Raw genomic sequence first — 14,582 nt, forward strand, 5'->3', positions numbered from 1 at the left:
AAAAATATACAAATGTAATAATAGTATTCATACATTTATAATATATTTATTTAATTACTTTTTAAGTAAATAGATATTTATTATTATTATTATTATTGTTGTTGTTAACTAATATATATATATATATATAATAAATTAAAATAAGAAAAGAAAAGAAACAAAACAAAGAAGAAAAGAAACAGAGACCAATTCGAAACAGGGAAAGGAAAGAAGAAAAGAAAAGAATAGGAAAATTAGGGTTTTGAAGCTTAAAACTTTAATTGGTAAGTCAATTAAGTCCTTTTTACTTAATTTTGATGTTTTAGAAGCTTTGGAACAAAGTTTTGTTGAAATCAAGTTGAAGTTTTGGAAATTCTTAGGTTAATATAGTTCATGTTGAACAAATTGATGAATTAGGGGTTTAATTGATAGAAATTTTAGTTAGAAATGATTAAAGGATTAAATTGTAAAGTAAGCTATAAGTTTTGCATAATAGGGACTAAATTTCAAGAATTTTAAAATTTGATATCTATGATGAAATTTAGATAGCTATGTCTAAGTTTGGTTGAAATTTGAGTAGAAATAAAGTATGAATTTAGATAGTTATGTCTAAGATAGGAAAGTAAGTGAATTTAATTAAGACCAAATTGAATTTACGGTAGAAATTGAATAGGAAAATTTAAATATTAGATATAATTTAATATTGTATTAATGATTATGAAAATTATCCTAATTTTTCCTAGCTAATATCGCACCCGAGACATCTATGAAGAAAGAAAAAGAAAAAGTGGACAAGGAGTAGACACGAGAATCACGGTTTGTACTACTATAATTCAAATCTATTTATTATTAATTGTTATATTTTAATTAAAATGCATGGTAGTAAAATTAGGTAAGCAATTGAAATGATAATATTGATTTGAATGAAATTGATTCAAAAATGTTTATGGGTATTGAAATTGAATGTGAACAAATTGGAAATTAAAAGTGATTTGAATTGAACTAAATTGAATTGAAATGAGAAGTGAAAATAAAATGATTTGAAATAGTGAAATAATACTTGAATTTAATTGAATACAAGTTCTTGAAATTTATTAATGGATTTAATGTATGAATCGAGTATTAAAAGACAATAACTATAAATTGATTATAAAAGAATTGTGCAAGAAATGGTTATTAAAGATTATAAGTATAAAGATTATGAGTTGTTAATAGAGGTAATGAACAATTTGATAATCAGAATTGATATTGTATGAATTGTTGAATTGAATGATTTATATATGAAATGGAATGAATTATTGGAATGAGATATATGAACAAAAGATTCTTTGTAAAATGAATAATGATATAGTAGTTTGAAATGCAAATTGAAATGATTAAAGCTAATTAAGCTAGTTGGTAGTATGAAATTAAAAGATGAACAAATAAGTAATCCACTGAGAGAGAATGGCTTATGATTGAAAATACAAGTTTAATATTTTACTTTAAGTATTTGAATTATAGTAATACCACTGAGTAAATATACTCAGCGTACGGTTTGTTTCCGTGTGCAGATTAGGTACAATGATTTTTGAAGCGTTGAATTTGAGATTGCAAACTTTCATCTCATCACAACTTCAAGCAACAACAGTGTATGTTTTCAAATTTTGAATCGAATGGCATGTACTTAGGAAAAATATTAAGTATGTTCCAAGCGTCCGTTTTTATGTTCAAATATATTAGTAATTAGCCAAAAATTAATTTGGCACCAAATGTAATATTCCTATATCAGGTTCCTTGAGTCGAATATGGTAAGGGGTGTTACAGATACTGTTAGCCTCATATGGGTGATGATGTTGAGACCTATGTGAACTTGCGTACCAACAAGACAAGGTAGAGCTGAAAACGTCGACTGGTTTATTGCAACTTTTTCCCATTATGGAACGTCCATAGGAGAGTGTGTCTATGAATTTTATTATTGGTTTGCCTAAATCTGATGGGTTTGCGAGCTTTGTTGTTGTGGTTGATAGATTTTCCAAGTATGGAACCTTCATTCCAAAAACCAATGAGTGCCCTGTTGATGAGGCAACTTGTTTGTTCCTTTGACATGTGGTGAAATATTAGGGAGTGCCACAATCTATTGTTAGTAATCAAGATGGATGGTTTACGGGCCGGTTCTGGACAGAGTTGTTCAAGTTGATGGGTCAGAATTGAACTTTCCTACTAGCATGCATCCATAAATTGATGAGCAAACTGAGAGAGTAAATGATTTATTTGAGACTTATCTTTGGCACTATGTAAATGCCACACAGAGGGACTGACCAAAGTTGTTGGATGTGACCCAATTTTCTTATAACTTGCAGCGAAATGGGGCCGCGAATCAGAGTCCATTTGAGATATTGATGGGGCAACAACCACTTACACCCAATATTGTTGCTACCCGTTATACAAGACTAAATCCAACAACTCGTTGATTTGCTAAAGATTGACAAGAGCATAATAACTTAGCTAAAGCTTGCCTGCACAAGGTAAGTAAGCGCAACAAGAAATGGGTTGATCAGAATTGCAGAGATATGCAGTTTCAGGTTGGTGACTCAGTCCTTGCTAAATTGCACTTGATTTTGCACCACACCAGTTTGCACAAAGGTAGGTAAGATGGTCTACAAACTAGATTTACCAACAAAACTCAAGGTTCATCTGGTTTTCTATGTTAGCATGTTTAAGTCTTTCCATGATCGGAGAATCCAAATTGAGGCAATTTTGAACGAGCACCAATTAGGGTAAATATTTCATATGATCATGATGTCGAGTAATCTGACAGAAGTACTATAGGCCAAGGCATGAGTACGTTGTTCGTCGGAAGGGACTTCCCAACAGTGAGGTTAATTGGGAACTTGCTAAGGTGCTGGGAAAAATCTAGTTCGAAAATGATTTTCTTACATAATAGAAAATAAAAATTTTGAAAACCAAACCGATTTGTGATATTTATAGCAATAAACCCTTTACTGAAATCTCACCTGTGTTTTTGGCTAGGCGGATCCTTGTCGTTCTTGGCTTTCAACTAAACGACCTTTTCTACTATTCTCGTACCATGAACTACTTTGAGTGTGGGCTCAAACGATTTGAATCAAACACAGAATCTGAAATAGTTTTCTTTTCTTTTAGCGTGAAAACGAAAATCTCTTCTTAATAGAGAGCAACATAATTGTTATTCCAGAAAATATATTTAATACTTGAGAACCAATTCTTACTATTTTTGGGTAGAGTAACAATATCTTAAAGTTGTGTAAATAACCCTATAGTGCCATCTATTTATAGGAAGAAAAAGTAGAACCCTCATTGAATTGTAGAAGCATTAAAATATATTTAATACTTGAAAACATAAAATCATTTCGTGTCAATTTCATTTTCATTTTGGAGAAAACCATAATTATTTCCAAATGTTTCTCATTTCTCCATTTTTACCATTTCAATTAATCTGATTCAATATTAAATTCATTTCTAGTTTTAATGAGCTAACAAAGGAACTGATTGGACATATGTGATTAGGATTCAAATGATTTATAATTAAGTTCTGGATTTTCACCTATTAATTATAAACTCATGCAGTCATGAAGTCATTCCACTATAGTATCGTGACTGAGCTCTCCCTAATGGCATATCATTATGAAAGCAACTCGATTATTGCTCGTCCAATGACCTTGTCATAAGTATGTTACCCTCATAGGATCTCCTTAATCTCTTTAGGATAATATTCATTCTCCCAATATGGTCTTATTTTATCTCATGGTAATCATTAAATCTTCCTTTATGAAAAATCAATTACTAGTAATCAAGTCATTTATCGCAAATACGAATGACTCGCGGCTACGTTTACTTTTCACAAACCTTGTAATGCCAATGAGAGGATATCATTTACCCATGTCTCGAGCTATTAATTCCACTATTGTGAATGACGCTACATACTGCAGAAGCTGTATACCAAAAGCACTAGCTTTCAGTTCTTTATTTATTTGAACTTAGGCTTTTACTTACATCAAAGTATACGAGTCACACATACATAGTCTGACATTCACTCAGGACTTAGGTATGCCTCACTATGAACGTCACAAATAAATAAATCTATAAACATATTCAAGATCTATTCTTTTTGGGTTCAGTTTGATGTACTGTCAGTCTAGTCAGTCACATCTATGTCTCTACTTTTGGGAGTCATCCGCTCTAATGTCCAAGATAAGACATCTCCCCAATTGGAATTTATAGACGACATATTAATCTTTCAATTGATTTGCTCATTTTCGATTAGACTAAAGACATGTTTAGGTTCATCTGCTAAGATAAGTTGTCTTTTCGTATTACGATTCGACCACGTAATACCACTTAGTATTAGTTAAATATTAGACAACCAATGAGCTAATATTTGCTTCTATTTTACTTTATATGCAAAAACCATGTGAGGATAATATACAAAGTATTAATATAATTCGTGAATAATTGTATTAACTAACCTGTTCAAAAAAAAATACAATTGTACTTAGATGAAAATACTACATTTAGGGCACCAGATCCAACGTGAGGCTCTATGGCAATTCCAAGAGAAGATAGACTAGTTTCATTCTGAGGATGTGATGAGGGTGTCGCGAGAATAGGTGGAAGAGAATGTCACGGGCTGCACAAAAGAGCCCGCAATTGATGCGCATATTTCAGACCCTTCATGTTCCCTTGGGGTTATTCAGCCCTACAGGACTAACCCATTACTTTGAAGAGACTCAAGGCCCATCTTATTGGATTCTGGTTAAAATGTAAACACTTGAGTAAATTATATTATACCAGGATAATCATTATAAATCTTAAAGGATAAACATGTATAAAATTTAAATCCCTTAAGACTCTCTTATTTTAGATGAGAATTAATCTCAGCCATTAATGTAATTCGATTTTTACCGTTGGATTTAGGGGAGCTCAACTATAAATAGGGCCCTCCCCATTCATTTGTAATCACTTCAGTCTTGAGTTAAAAATATTATTGAGAACATTTACTCAAACACTTAGTGTGCGCTATTTTTCTGTGGCTTTTCTGTTCATTCATGGTTTCTTTCTCTTTTGCTTCCACTTTGCTTCGATGCCTTAGAGAATTTCTGCGAGAATTCACAGTTTTCGAGAGTAATGCTGATTTAGACGGATTTGAGAAATCAACTAAGGCTGCGTAATTTGCTAGACTAAAGTTCTAGTCCTGTGAAATAGGCAATGACTCGGCATGAATGATGAATAATGAAATGTATATAAAATGGGATTGTAGTATTTGTTGAGAAAACTAAAATCATGACACTAAGACAAAGCCCTAAGATAAATCCAATGTTGAAGATTCCATAAGAAAACAGAACAATGATAGAAACTGCGTTGAATATTGCAAATATATCATCAGAGTCTTATTTTTCTCCCTATACCTATAATATATATGAAGATCTATTTAAATAACTTTTCTTAAAACATTTTGATGAATACCAAGTTAATATAATAACCGAACAATCTTTATGCTAATACTTGTTCTTTAAAGATAAATCAAATGTGAAAGAAGTATATATGGCTAGCAACAACACACAACATATGAATAGTACTACTTATGGGTCTGGATGGGTGATCGGGTGCGATACGGTGTGTTTAGCTTACTTTTTGTCTCACGCTACAGTGTCGCTATGGTATTTAATCTTACTGCCACCGCTATTTTTACTTTAACACTCTTATTCTATTTATGGAAAAAGAATGTTAAAAATTGAAAGATGGTATAGCTGGCTATTTGGATCGAATATACCTTTTAATTCCAACAAATTCATTTTAATAATTTCTTTAATTTTACATCAAAACATTTGTAATTTAACAATAAAAGTACTATGGTACCTTATAATAGAAGTTAAATTGCATGTTGTCCTCATTACTAAAAAAATAGGTAAATTAGTCTCAGTATGTTAGATTAAAGAGTAAGCTAGTCCTTTCTGTTAAAAATTTCATCTATTTCTACTGTTAAAAATGATGCGATTGATAGAATAATTAGCAGATTACACATGATGTGTCACGTGTACCTTATATTAACATATAAAGACTAATTTTTAACGGTAAAAATAGATGAATTTTTAACAGAATGACCAATTTACTCTTTGATCTAATGTCTAAGGACTAATTCACCCATTTTTAGTAGAAAAGGTAAAATACAATCTAACCTAATATAAGGCCCGCATAATACTTTTACATAATTTAACTTATTCATTTTAAAAATAAAAATAAAAATAAAAATATTGAATGCATGGCTAAAGTAAAATTCTTAAATGTTTTCTTTTAAGGTATGGTTAAATTAAAATTAGTTTTTGCAAATTAAAATTTTAATATTAGTTATATAAAATTATGTTTTTTACCTTATCACATATAAGTTGACAATTAATGTTACTGATGAGATTAGGTTGCATTTATTGATCTATTCGATGACTTATGGTGTTTTTGATGTCGGAAATTAAATTTTTTGAAATTTTCAACTTGGAGAATCACTATTTAATTTAAAATATTAAAAATTTTTACCCATAAATTATGATTTTTCTGGCATAAGAAATTGAAAACTTTTAAGTTTTTCTACGTTGAATAACATCGACTAAGAGACTAGAGGAATAGGTAGAAAGAAAGAAAAAAACCAATAATTATGATAAAATTGACAAATTTTGTAGATGTTGAGTTAAATTTGTTGGCATTTTAGAGTTAAGACTAAATTGATAGAAGATATAAATGTTAAAGAGCTAAACTTAATATTTAATAAATAAAAGGACTAGGTCAAACTAATGTTATCAACTTAACGATATAGTGACTAAAATTCTAATTTTAAAAGCTTTAATGATTAAATTAAAATTTTTTATAATTGAGTGATCAAAATAAAACACTCTCATAATTGAATGACCATTCATGTAATTTATCTAAGAAATAACAAGTCACATTATCCAGCTGTTTTAGACACGACTAAAAATTGAACTTAAATAATTTAGTGATTAAATTAAAATTTACATAGTTGAATGACTAAAATAAAAGCACGGTAAAGATATAGCTACTAATTCAGTTGTTTACCCAAAAAAAACATATTTTCAATAGCACACGACAGGATTAACCGTGCATCATACGATGTGGAAACTAGCTTCTTTTTAATTATTTAAACGCATATAGAAAACAGAATAAAAGCAAGAATGGGTCAACCAAAACCCTAGAATCAATCAAAAATAGAGGAGACGCTAGGCGTAACAAATATTTTCTTTTTTTCGTGTCTAAACACTCATAGTCTTCTCTGAGAATCGATTTCATTTGTCAGGTAAAACCTCCATCCTTAGCCTATTATTATTTCCCCTTTATTTACATTATTGCCTGCTGATTTTTCTGTTCTTTTTATTTTTATTTTTACTTCGAGTCTTTTTTTATCAGATCTGTGTTTTTTCTGCTGTTATTTATAATCTCTTTGCATGCAATCTTTTTTTTTGGGAGGGGGGGGGGGGAGGGGGTGATTTTGGGTTCAAGTTATTGGGTTTGAAGAGATAAAATGTTTTCTTTTTTCCTGGTCAATTTTAGAAGACCATTTATATGCGTGGTGTTGAAATTTTTGGGTTTGATTTGATATTCTTTTTTATGTTATAGAATCTATGAGATATTGCTTTTTCCTCATTATATGTCATATTAAGGATGGGTTATTAGAAGCAGGAGTTTAGTTTGTTATAGAATATAAATTTGTAGGTCGAAGTTGGAATTAGTAGGTCACATTTGCATTTGTGTAGTTGAAATGCTAAGTTGTTGGGGGTGTTAAGGATTTATTTAATTGCACTGTTTTCAATATAGTTTTACTATTTGCTTTCACTTGAATTTTCTGAAAAAAATCCTATTTGACTAAAAATGATCAAATGGTTGAATTCTAGTATTTATTCAAACATAATTTATTTTGTGAAAATAAGCTTTTGATAGACTTTGAAACAGGTAATTGTTCTGCTGATAATATGGCTGGTCAGAGAAATAGTTATGGGAAGCGGGCTCGTTCTCAGTTTGACTATCCCGATAATGGAGCAAATAAAAGGAGAAATGCTGGTGATGACAGGGAGCAATTTATTGTTGATTCGGAAGATACTGTTTATCGGTATTTATGCCCTGTAAGAAAGATAGGAAGCATTATTGGAAGGGGAGGGGAGATCGTGAAGCAATTAAGAGTAGACACTAAATCAAAGATTAGAATTGGTGAGACAGTTCCTGGTTCTGAGGAGCGAGTGGTTACTATCTACAGCTCACGGGATGAGACAAATGCTGTTGAAGATGGTGACAGTTTTGTTTCTCCTGCTCAAGATGCTTTATTCCGGGTGCATGACAAAGTTGTTGCAGAAGATTTGCATGGTGATGAAGAATCAGAAGGCCACCCAATCACTGCTCGGCTTCTTGTGTCTTCTGATCAGATTGGATGTATCATAGGAAAGGGTGGGCAGATTGTTCAGAACATACGCAGTGAAACTGGTGCTCAGATCCGCATTCTTAAGGATGATTTACCTTCTTGTGCCTTGCCCACGGATGAACTTGTACAGGTAATTTTACTTTTTGATAGTTGAGGTTGCATTTTTAGATAATTCTGATTTGTTATGCAATCCCCCCTTCCCTCTAAAACAAAGCTTGGGCCATAGTTGTACATTGATATTGAGGGCATTTACAAGGAGTTTTTACTGTGGCAGGGCTGCAGGGGCCTGTAAACATTTCCGGTAACGGAGTTGAAAAATTCAACACTTTAAACTTCAGCCTTTAGTACTGAAGTCTTTTGTCCCTATTCTTTGGGATGTCTAGATAATTCTAATATGTTCCAAGTTTTTGTTTCTTTTCAATTTTTTTGTAGTTAATTTCTGTTTTAGTTTGTTTGGTTATACTGTTTATGATGTTCTCTTACAGTTGGATATTTATATATGTATTTTTGGCTTTAGATATCTGGGGAAGCTGCAGTTGTGAAGAAGGCTCTGCATCAAATTGCATCTCGCCTTCATGAGAATCCTTCACGATCTCAGCACTTGCTTGCTTCTGCCATGTCCAATGCATATACTGCTGGTGGTGCACTGCTTGGTCCTGCTGCTGGTGCTCCGATTGTACCATTAGCTTCATTGGTGGGTCCTTACGGAGGATACAAAGGTGATGCTGGAGAATGGCCACGCTCATTGTACTCTGCTCCAAGAGATGAGAGATCATCAAAAGAATTTTCCCTTCGTATAGTTTGTCCGAATGCTAATATTGGAGGTGTAATTGGCAAAGGTGGTGCAATAATCAACCAGATCAGGCAGGAATCTGGTGCAGTCATTAAAGTTGATAGCTCAAGCAGCGATGGAGATGATTGCTTAATAACAATATCAGCCAAGGAGGTCAGCTTTTAACTTTGATTATATTTCTTTAGAAATCCTCTATGTTATGCCTTGTGCTAGGCTTGTGACAGTGTTCCAAAATTTGTGATGTATTAGTTTTTTGAGGATACATTTTCACCTACTATTGAAGCTGCTGCAAGGTTGCAACCAAGATGCAGTGAGAAGGTTGAAAGAGACTCCGGAATTATATCATTCACAACCCGTTTACTTGTGCCAACCTCACGTATTGGCTGCCTTATTGGTAAAGGAGGATCTATTGTAACTGAGATGAGGCGGATGACAAAAGCTAACATTCGTATCTTGTCTAAGGAAAACCTTCCTAAGATTGCATCTGAAGATGATGAGATGGTCCAGGTGAAGTACTTCTATAGTTTTGACAGTATTATCTTAATCATTACTTTGTATTTGTTGGTTCATAGTTGTTTTAGTTAATACTTGCATAAAGTGAACATCTCTGTTTTTTTATTATCAGATTGCTGGAGACCTTGATGTTGCGAAGGATGCCCTTGTACAAATAACAACACGGCTAAGAGCAAATTTTTTTGATAGGGAAGGTGTTGTTTCTCCATTAGTGCCAGTTTTACCATATCTCCCTATGCCAACTGAGGGAACAGATAGTTTGAGTTATGAAAGTAGAGAGAGCAAGAGGCATGGACGGGGGCATACCTATTCTGGTGGTTATGGCAGCAGTGATTTAGCTCCTAGTGAAAGCTATGGAACTTATGGTGCTCCCCAGGTATTTCTTTTGAGGACGTAACTGTTTCATGAGCCTTGTTCACGTCATCCTTTTATTAGTTCTCTTGTGACTGCCCTATTGCTCCTCTTACTGCACTGCTCATGAGTAATAATGATTCTTTATATATTTCTAGATTGGTGTTAGTAACAGTGCTTATGGAGCTTATGGAGGTTATTCATCAGGACGCAGTGGTCCCTCTGGGTGAGAAATTTTCTTTCCTCAAAAGGAACGTCTTTGTTGTTGCCTATATTACTATTCATGACTATCATCTACTACAGGAGAAATGCTTTGAGATGAGTGAGCATTGCACTATTATAAGCATCATATTTAAATATGTGAACTACATGACTTAAAAGTTTTCTTCAAGGGTAACAATGCCACTTTATCCTTCCCCAAGCATGTCTATGACATGCTTGGTTTTGATTAGATATGATTACTCTCTTAGGATTCAGCAACAATCCTCACCAACTTTTCTTACCAGGTTATCCAGCCATAACTCTGTTTCCCGGCGCAAAAACTATGGTTACTAAATTCTTTTTGATTGGTACGTGCTGACAGACTATAGTTTTACTTTGGTTCTGTTATGTCTATTATTATAACTGGCAATTCTCTGATTGGACCGGTACATGTTAGTGTATGACAGTTGGATAACATAGCCTCTCCGATCTCCATATTTAGGGTTCTGATGCACTTGTTTTCCCTTTGTTGCCTATCCATTCCCATTAAAACAGCTGAGATTTACGATGCCTGAAGCCCGCCTAGTGCCTACTTTGATGAAGCCTGCCTAAACCGGAAGACCAGATGAACCAGGGCCCACCTTGATGCTACTACCTAGAAGGACCAAATATATGTGGAGATATTACTATTCTCTTTGAAATTTGCCATGTCCATGCCACCAAAATACCAAGCTCTATAATATGTGCTCCCAAGAACCTTGCTAGCCGGAAATGCCTGTTGCTGCCTTACAGTTCCTTTTTTGTTTGATGTCTTTTCTGCTGAGTAGTTTTGCATTTGTTTAGTCGTTCAAAACCTTGTTGCTTCTTCCATCCACTGACTGTTGTACCTAGTGCCTGGTTTATAATTTGTCTTCTGCTTTCTCTTAATTGTTCAGTTGTCTGAATTTATGGTTGGATCTTATCCTGAACTTAACCAGTTTACCCTGAAAAGTATTGCAGAAGACAATCTGGTTTGCAGGCATTTTTATTATATGTTATTAACATCTAAAGCATCTCAGTAGTCCTTGAGCTGATTAATGTTTATTAATCAAGTTGTCATTTGCTTTCCTACTTAAAATTCTCGAGGGAATACCTCGGAAAACATCTCTAAAAAGAACTTCAAAATGAAATACAGAACTTTCCCTCAGCTTAATCCTCAGAGAAATGGACTGCCAATGGTGCATTTCCTTTTAATCATGTAACAACTTCATTGTATAATAATGTATGGCTAGTTTTGGCACGCACTATCTTAATGATGCTGGGAATTGATGCATCGAGTTGTCTACCGTTACGGTGTTGACTCATATTGGTTTTCAGTGGTATATGTATATAGCAATGTTTCTAGGAAAATTGCTAGTTCAGGGAGTTGCAGAGCTGGATGCAGAATGATCATAAGCATGAGAAAGGGCTATGTCTTGTTTGTCTTCTGCAATCCGTAGATTTTTGGATTTTGGCATGCGCAATGATCTCAAGAGGAAGGTAAGAGCTTAAAGTTTTTGCTTGTTGTTTGTAACTCGAGAAAACGGAGCTTGTGTCTATGTTACCTGGACTTGGGTGAGTGTTGGATGTTTGTTTGTTTCCGACTTGGGTAGACCCAATTTTTAAAAAAAGCTTTCTATAAATTGAAGGGTCATACTCTACCATGTCCAAATAAATGTAGGAGATGGATATTTTAGTGAAAATGAAGAGTCCGGGTAACATAAGTTAATGAATTTTTTATGGTTAAGTGATATGGCTTTTATCTCCCAATGTTATTGTTTATTACATTTTTTCCGCTGCTTAGTGTGTTTATATTCTTATGAGAACGGGCCTGGTGGCAGGTTCTGGGCACATGCCTGCTAAGCTGGAGAGTTGATGAACTTAAGATATAAAACATTTTATTTTTAGTTGTGGGGAAGAGAGATTTGAACCTGCGAGAAATACATGCATTTATGGTTGGTAGTGTGTATTGTGTTTAAATCTAACATTTATATAAAACAGTTTGGTGGAGCTGTTCAATAATCTGAACTTGTACCCTATTCTTATTCAATCTAGTTAGTGTTGGTTTCGATGGTCAACAGAAGAATGTTGTGATGGTGAGATTGGTTTCAATGGTGAACTGAAGAATGTTGTGAACGTTTTAATTGTTATCAGTAGTAAGTATTTGGATGTGGACGGCAATGATGATATAGATATAAATGGTCGATATATATTTATTAATTATTAATTTTAACGTTTATCTATAAAAATATAAATAAAAAAGTATCTTAATTTAATTTAAATTTAAATTATTTTATTATTAAATATTTACGTTTTGTTTGGAGTAAAATCATTTATACATCGCTGTGCACACTAAACTAATGAGTATTCTATTCAGTATTACTTATTTTGAGTAAAAACTATGATATTGGGTAAGATGATAATAGTAAGTATATAATTTGATTTGATTGTCTTTAACATGAGACTATAAGGCCAAAGATTCATATTTCGTCCTGTTAAAAATATTAAGAGTATAAACTAAATAGGTTTTTCTTTTTAATTTTACCCCTAAAATCTACCCATTCAATTAATAAACGGTTTCATATAATGTATCGAATGGATTAGTCTCCCAATTCTTGATTGTACCGTTTAGTGCAATTCGATTCTAACCAGAAACAAACCTTATTCTGATTACCAAGACGAAAGAGTTTTATTTGGAAAAAAATATACACAAAGTGCAATTTGTTTTTAGCCTTTAAAAGTAATTGAATAATAACATATTACATCATATTGACAATATGACGATAAGTGGTACCATATACTCCAACTATTGATCTATATGGCATAGGTTATGGGTTCGAATCCCACCAAGGTTGAGATTGTTCACATTGCCTTTTGGTGGGTGGCCGGTGGCCATACATCCAAGTACGGTTGAGACGCCTTCCCATTCATGAATTGTACATGGCTTTTAGTGTGGGGACAAAATCTCCTCAAGAGACCATACTTAGATTATATTCCGAGACGTGTAGCAATTGCATGTGTGCATAGAAAATGAAGTGTTGTAACATGAAATATTTCATTTGGATGCGAGTGACACACTACCATCATAGTGTCCACCCTTGTTGCATTTTCTACCATATCTTTCCTCGCACCAAATGTGTCAACCCTTTATCTAACAAATGTTTCTTTCACCACCGATGTTATCGGCAAATGACACGTCCCCCCATTCAATAAGGAATTTATGCATTCCACTAGGTTCTTTATTATATGCCCGTATCATAGACCTCCATCATATGATTAAGTCCATTGTTCCTTAGGTATCTCATCGAGGCAATCAATACCTTTTGTGTTTATTGCCTGCCAATTCTTCAACATTTCATGGAATAGATGTTGGACTAGCTCGTATCTTGTCGAAGAAAATAAAGAATATCCATGAATGCAAACAATGTATATGCTAAAAAATGAATATTTACTACATACCCACTTTAATAACATATCATCGTTCCTCATCTTTGTGGAATTGACCCATGTAATTTGCCATGATACGATGTATACAATCCCTATAGTTTGTACGATTCCATAGGCTTTCATGTTGACCAATTGCAACCTGTATTTCAGGTGCCCTATTAGAAGTGATGCATATATTGAGTTTATTGGAAAAAACCCGATTTAAAAACGGTTTTCTTGCATAGTAGAAAATTAAAATTTTGAAAATCGATCCGATTTGTGATATTTATAACAATAAACCTTAACTGAATACGCATCTGTATTTTTTGACAAGCGAATCCTTAATGTTTTTCGGCTTTCAACCAAACGATCTTTTCTGCTATTCTCGTACCACGAACAACTTCGAATGTGGGCTCAAACCAATTTAACCAAAACATAGAATTAGAAAAAGTTTTTTTTAGGGTGAAAATGAGAATTATCTCTTCTTTAAAAGAAACCGACAAAATTCTTATTCTTGAAAAATATATTTAAAAGTTGAGAATAAATTCTCACTATTTTTCGGCAGAATAACAATGTCTCAAAAGTTGTGTAAATAACTCTACCAGTGCTATCTATTTATAGGAAGAGAAGGTAGAACTCTTGTAGATTTGTATAGGTTTATTTTAAATAGAAAAATAACATCTTACTTTGAGTAGGAGAAGAGTGAACAACCCACCCTTGTATTTTTACTAGGGTTGCCGCCCCTTTCAATTTATATGAGGGGTTTTGTGCCTCTCTCACATCGGGTCCAATTACAAGTACTTCTTAGGCCTTTTTAACCCAATACTATGTAATACGATCCAACCTAATTTAGTTTTCTATTTC

The 14,582-nt window shown here is 33.2% G+C and overlaps 1 protein-coding gene across 7 annotated transcripts; it reads left to right on the forward strand.

The window, feature by feature from the left end:
* Positions 1-7,132: 7,132 nt before the first annotated feature.
* Positions 7,133-12,342, forward strand: LOC105779188 (KH domain-containing protein HEN4). Of its 7 annotated transcripts, XM_052629680.1 has the most exons (10): positions 7,133-7,300; positions 7,954-8,546; positions 8,934-9,362; positions 9,459-9,716; positions 9,835-10,098; positions 10,232-10,299; positions 10,377-10,466; positions 10,580-10,642; positions 11,631-11,792; positions 12,134-12,342. In XM_052629680.1, exons 2-7 carry the CDS (start codon positions 7,974-7,976, stop codon positions 10,393-10,395), a joined length of 1,611 nt encoding a protein of 536 aa, XP_052485640.1. In that variant the 5' UTR covers positions 7,133-7,300; positions 7,954-7,973; the 3' UTR covers positions 10,396-10,466; positions 10,580-10,642; positions 11,631-11,792; positions 12,134-12,342. The 7 variants fall into 7 exon arrangements, with proteins under 7 accessions (XP_052485640.1, XP_052485637.1, XP_052485638.1 ...); XM_052629677.1 differs by lacking the exon at positions 10,377-10,466; XM_052629678.1 differs by lacking the exons at positions 11,631-11,792; positions 12,134-12,342 and adding an exon at positions 10,777-11,361.
* Positions 12,343-14,582: the final 2,240 nt, after the last annotated feature.

This window comes from Gossypium raimondii, chromosome 4, assembly GCF_025698545.1.
Source record: "Gossypium raimondii isolate GPD5lz chromosome 4, ASM2569854v1, whole genome shotgun sequence".
Lineage (NCBI taxonomy): Eukaryota > Viridiplantae > Streptophyta > Magnoliopsida > Malvales > Malvaceae > Gossypium > Gossypium raimondii.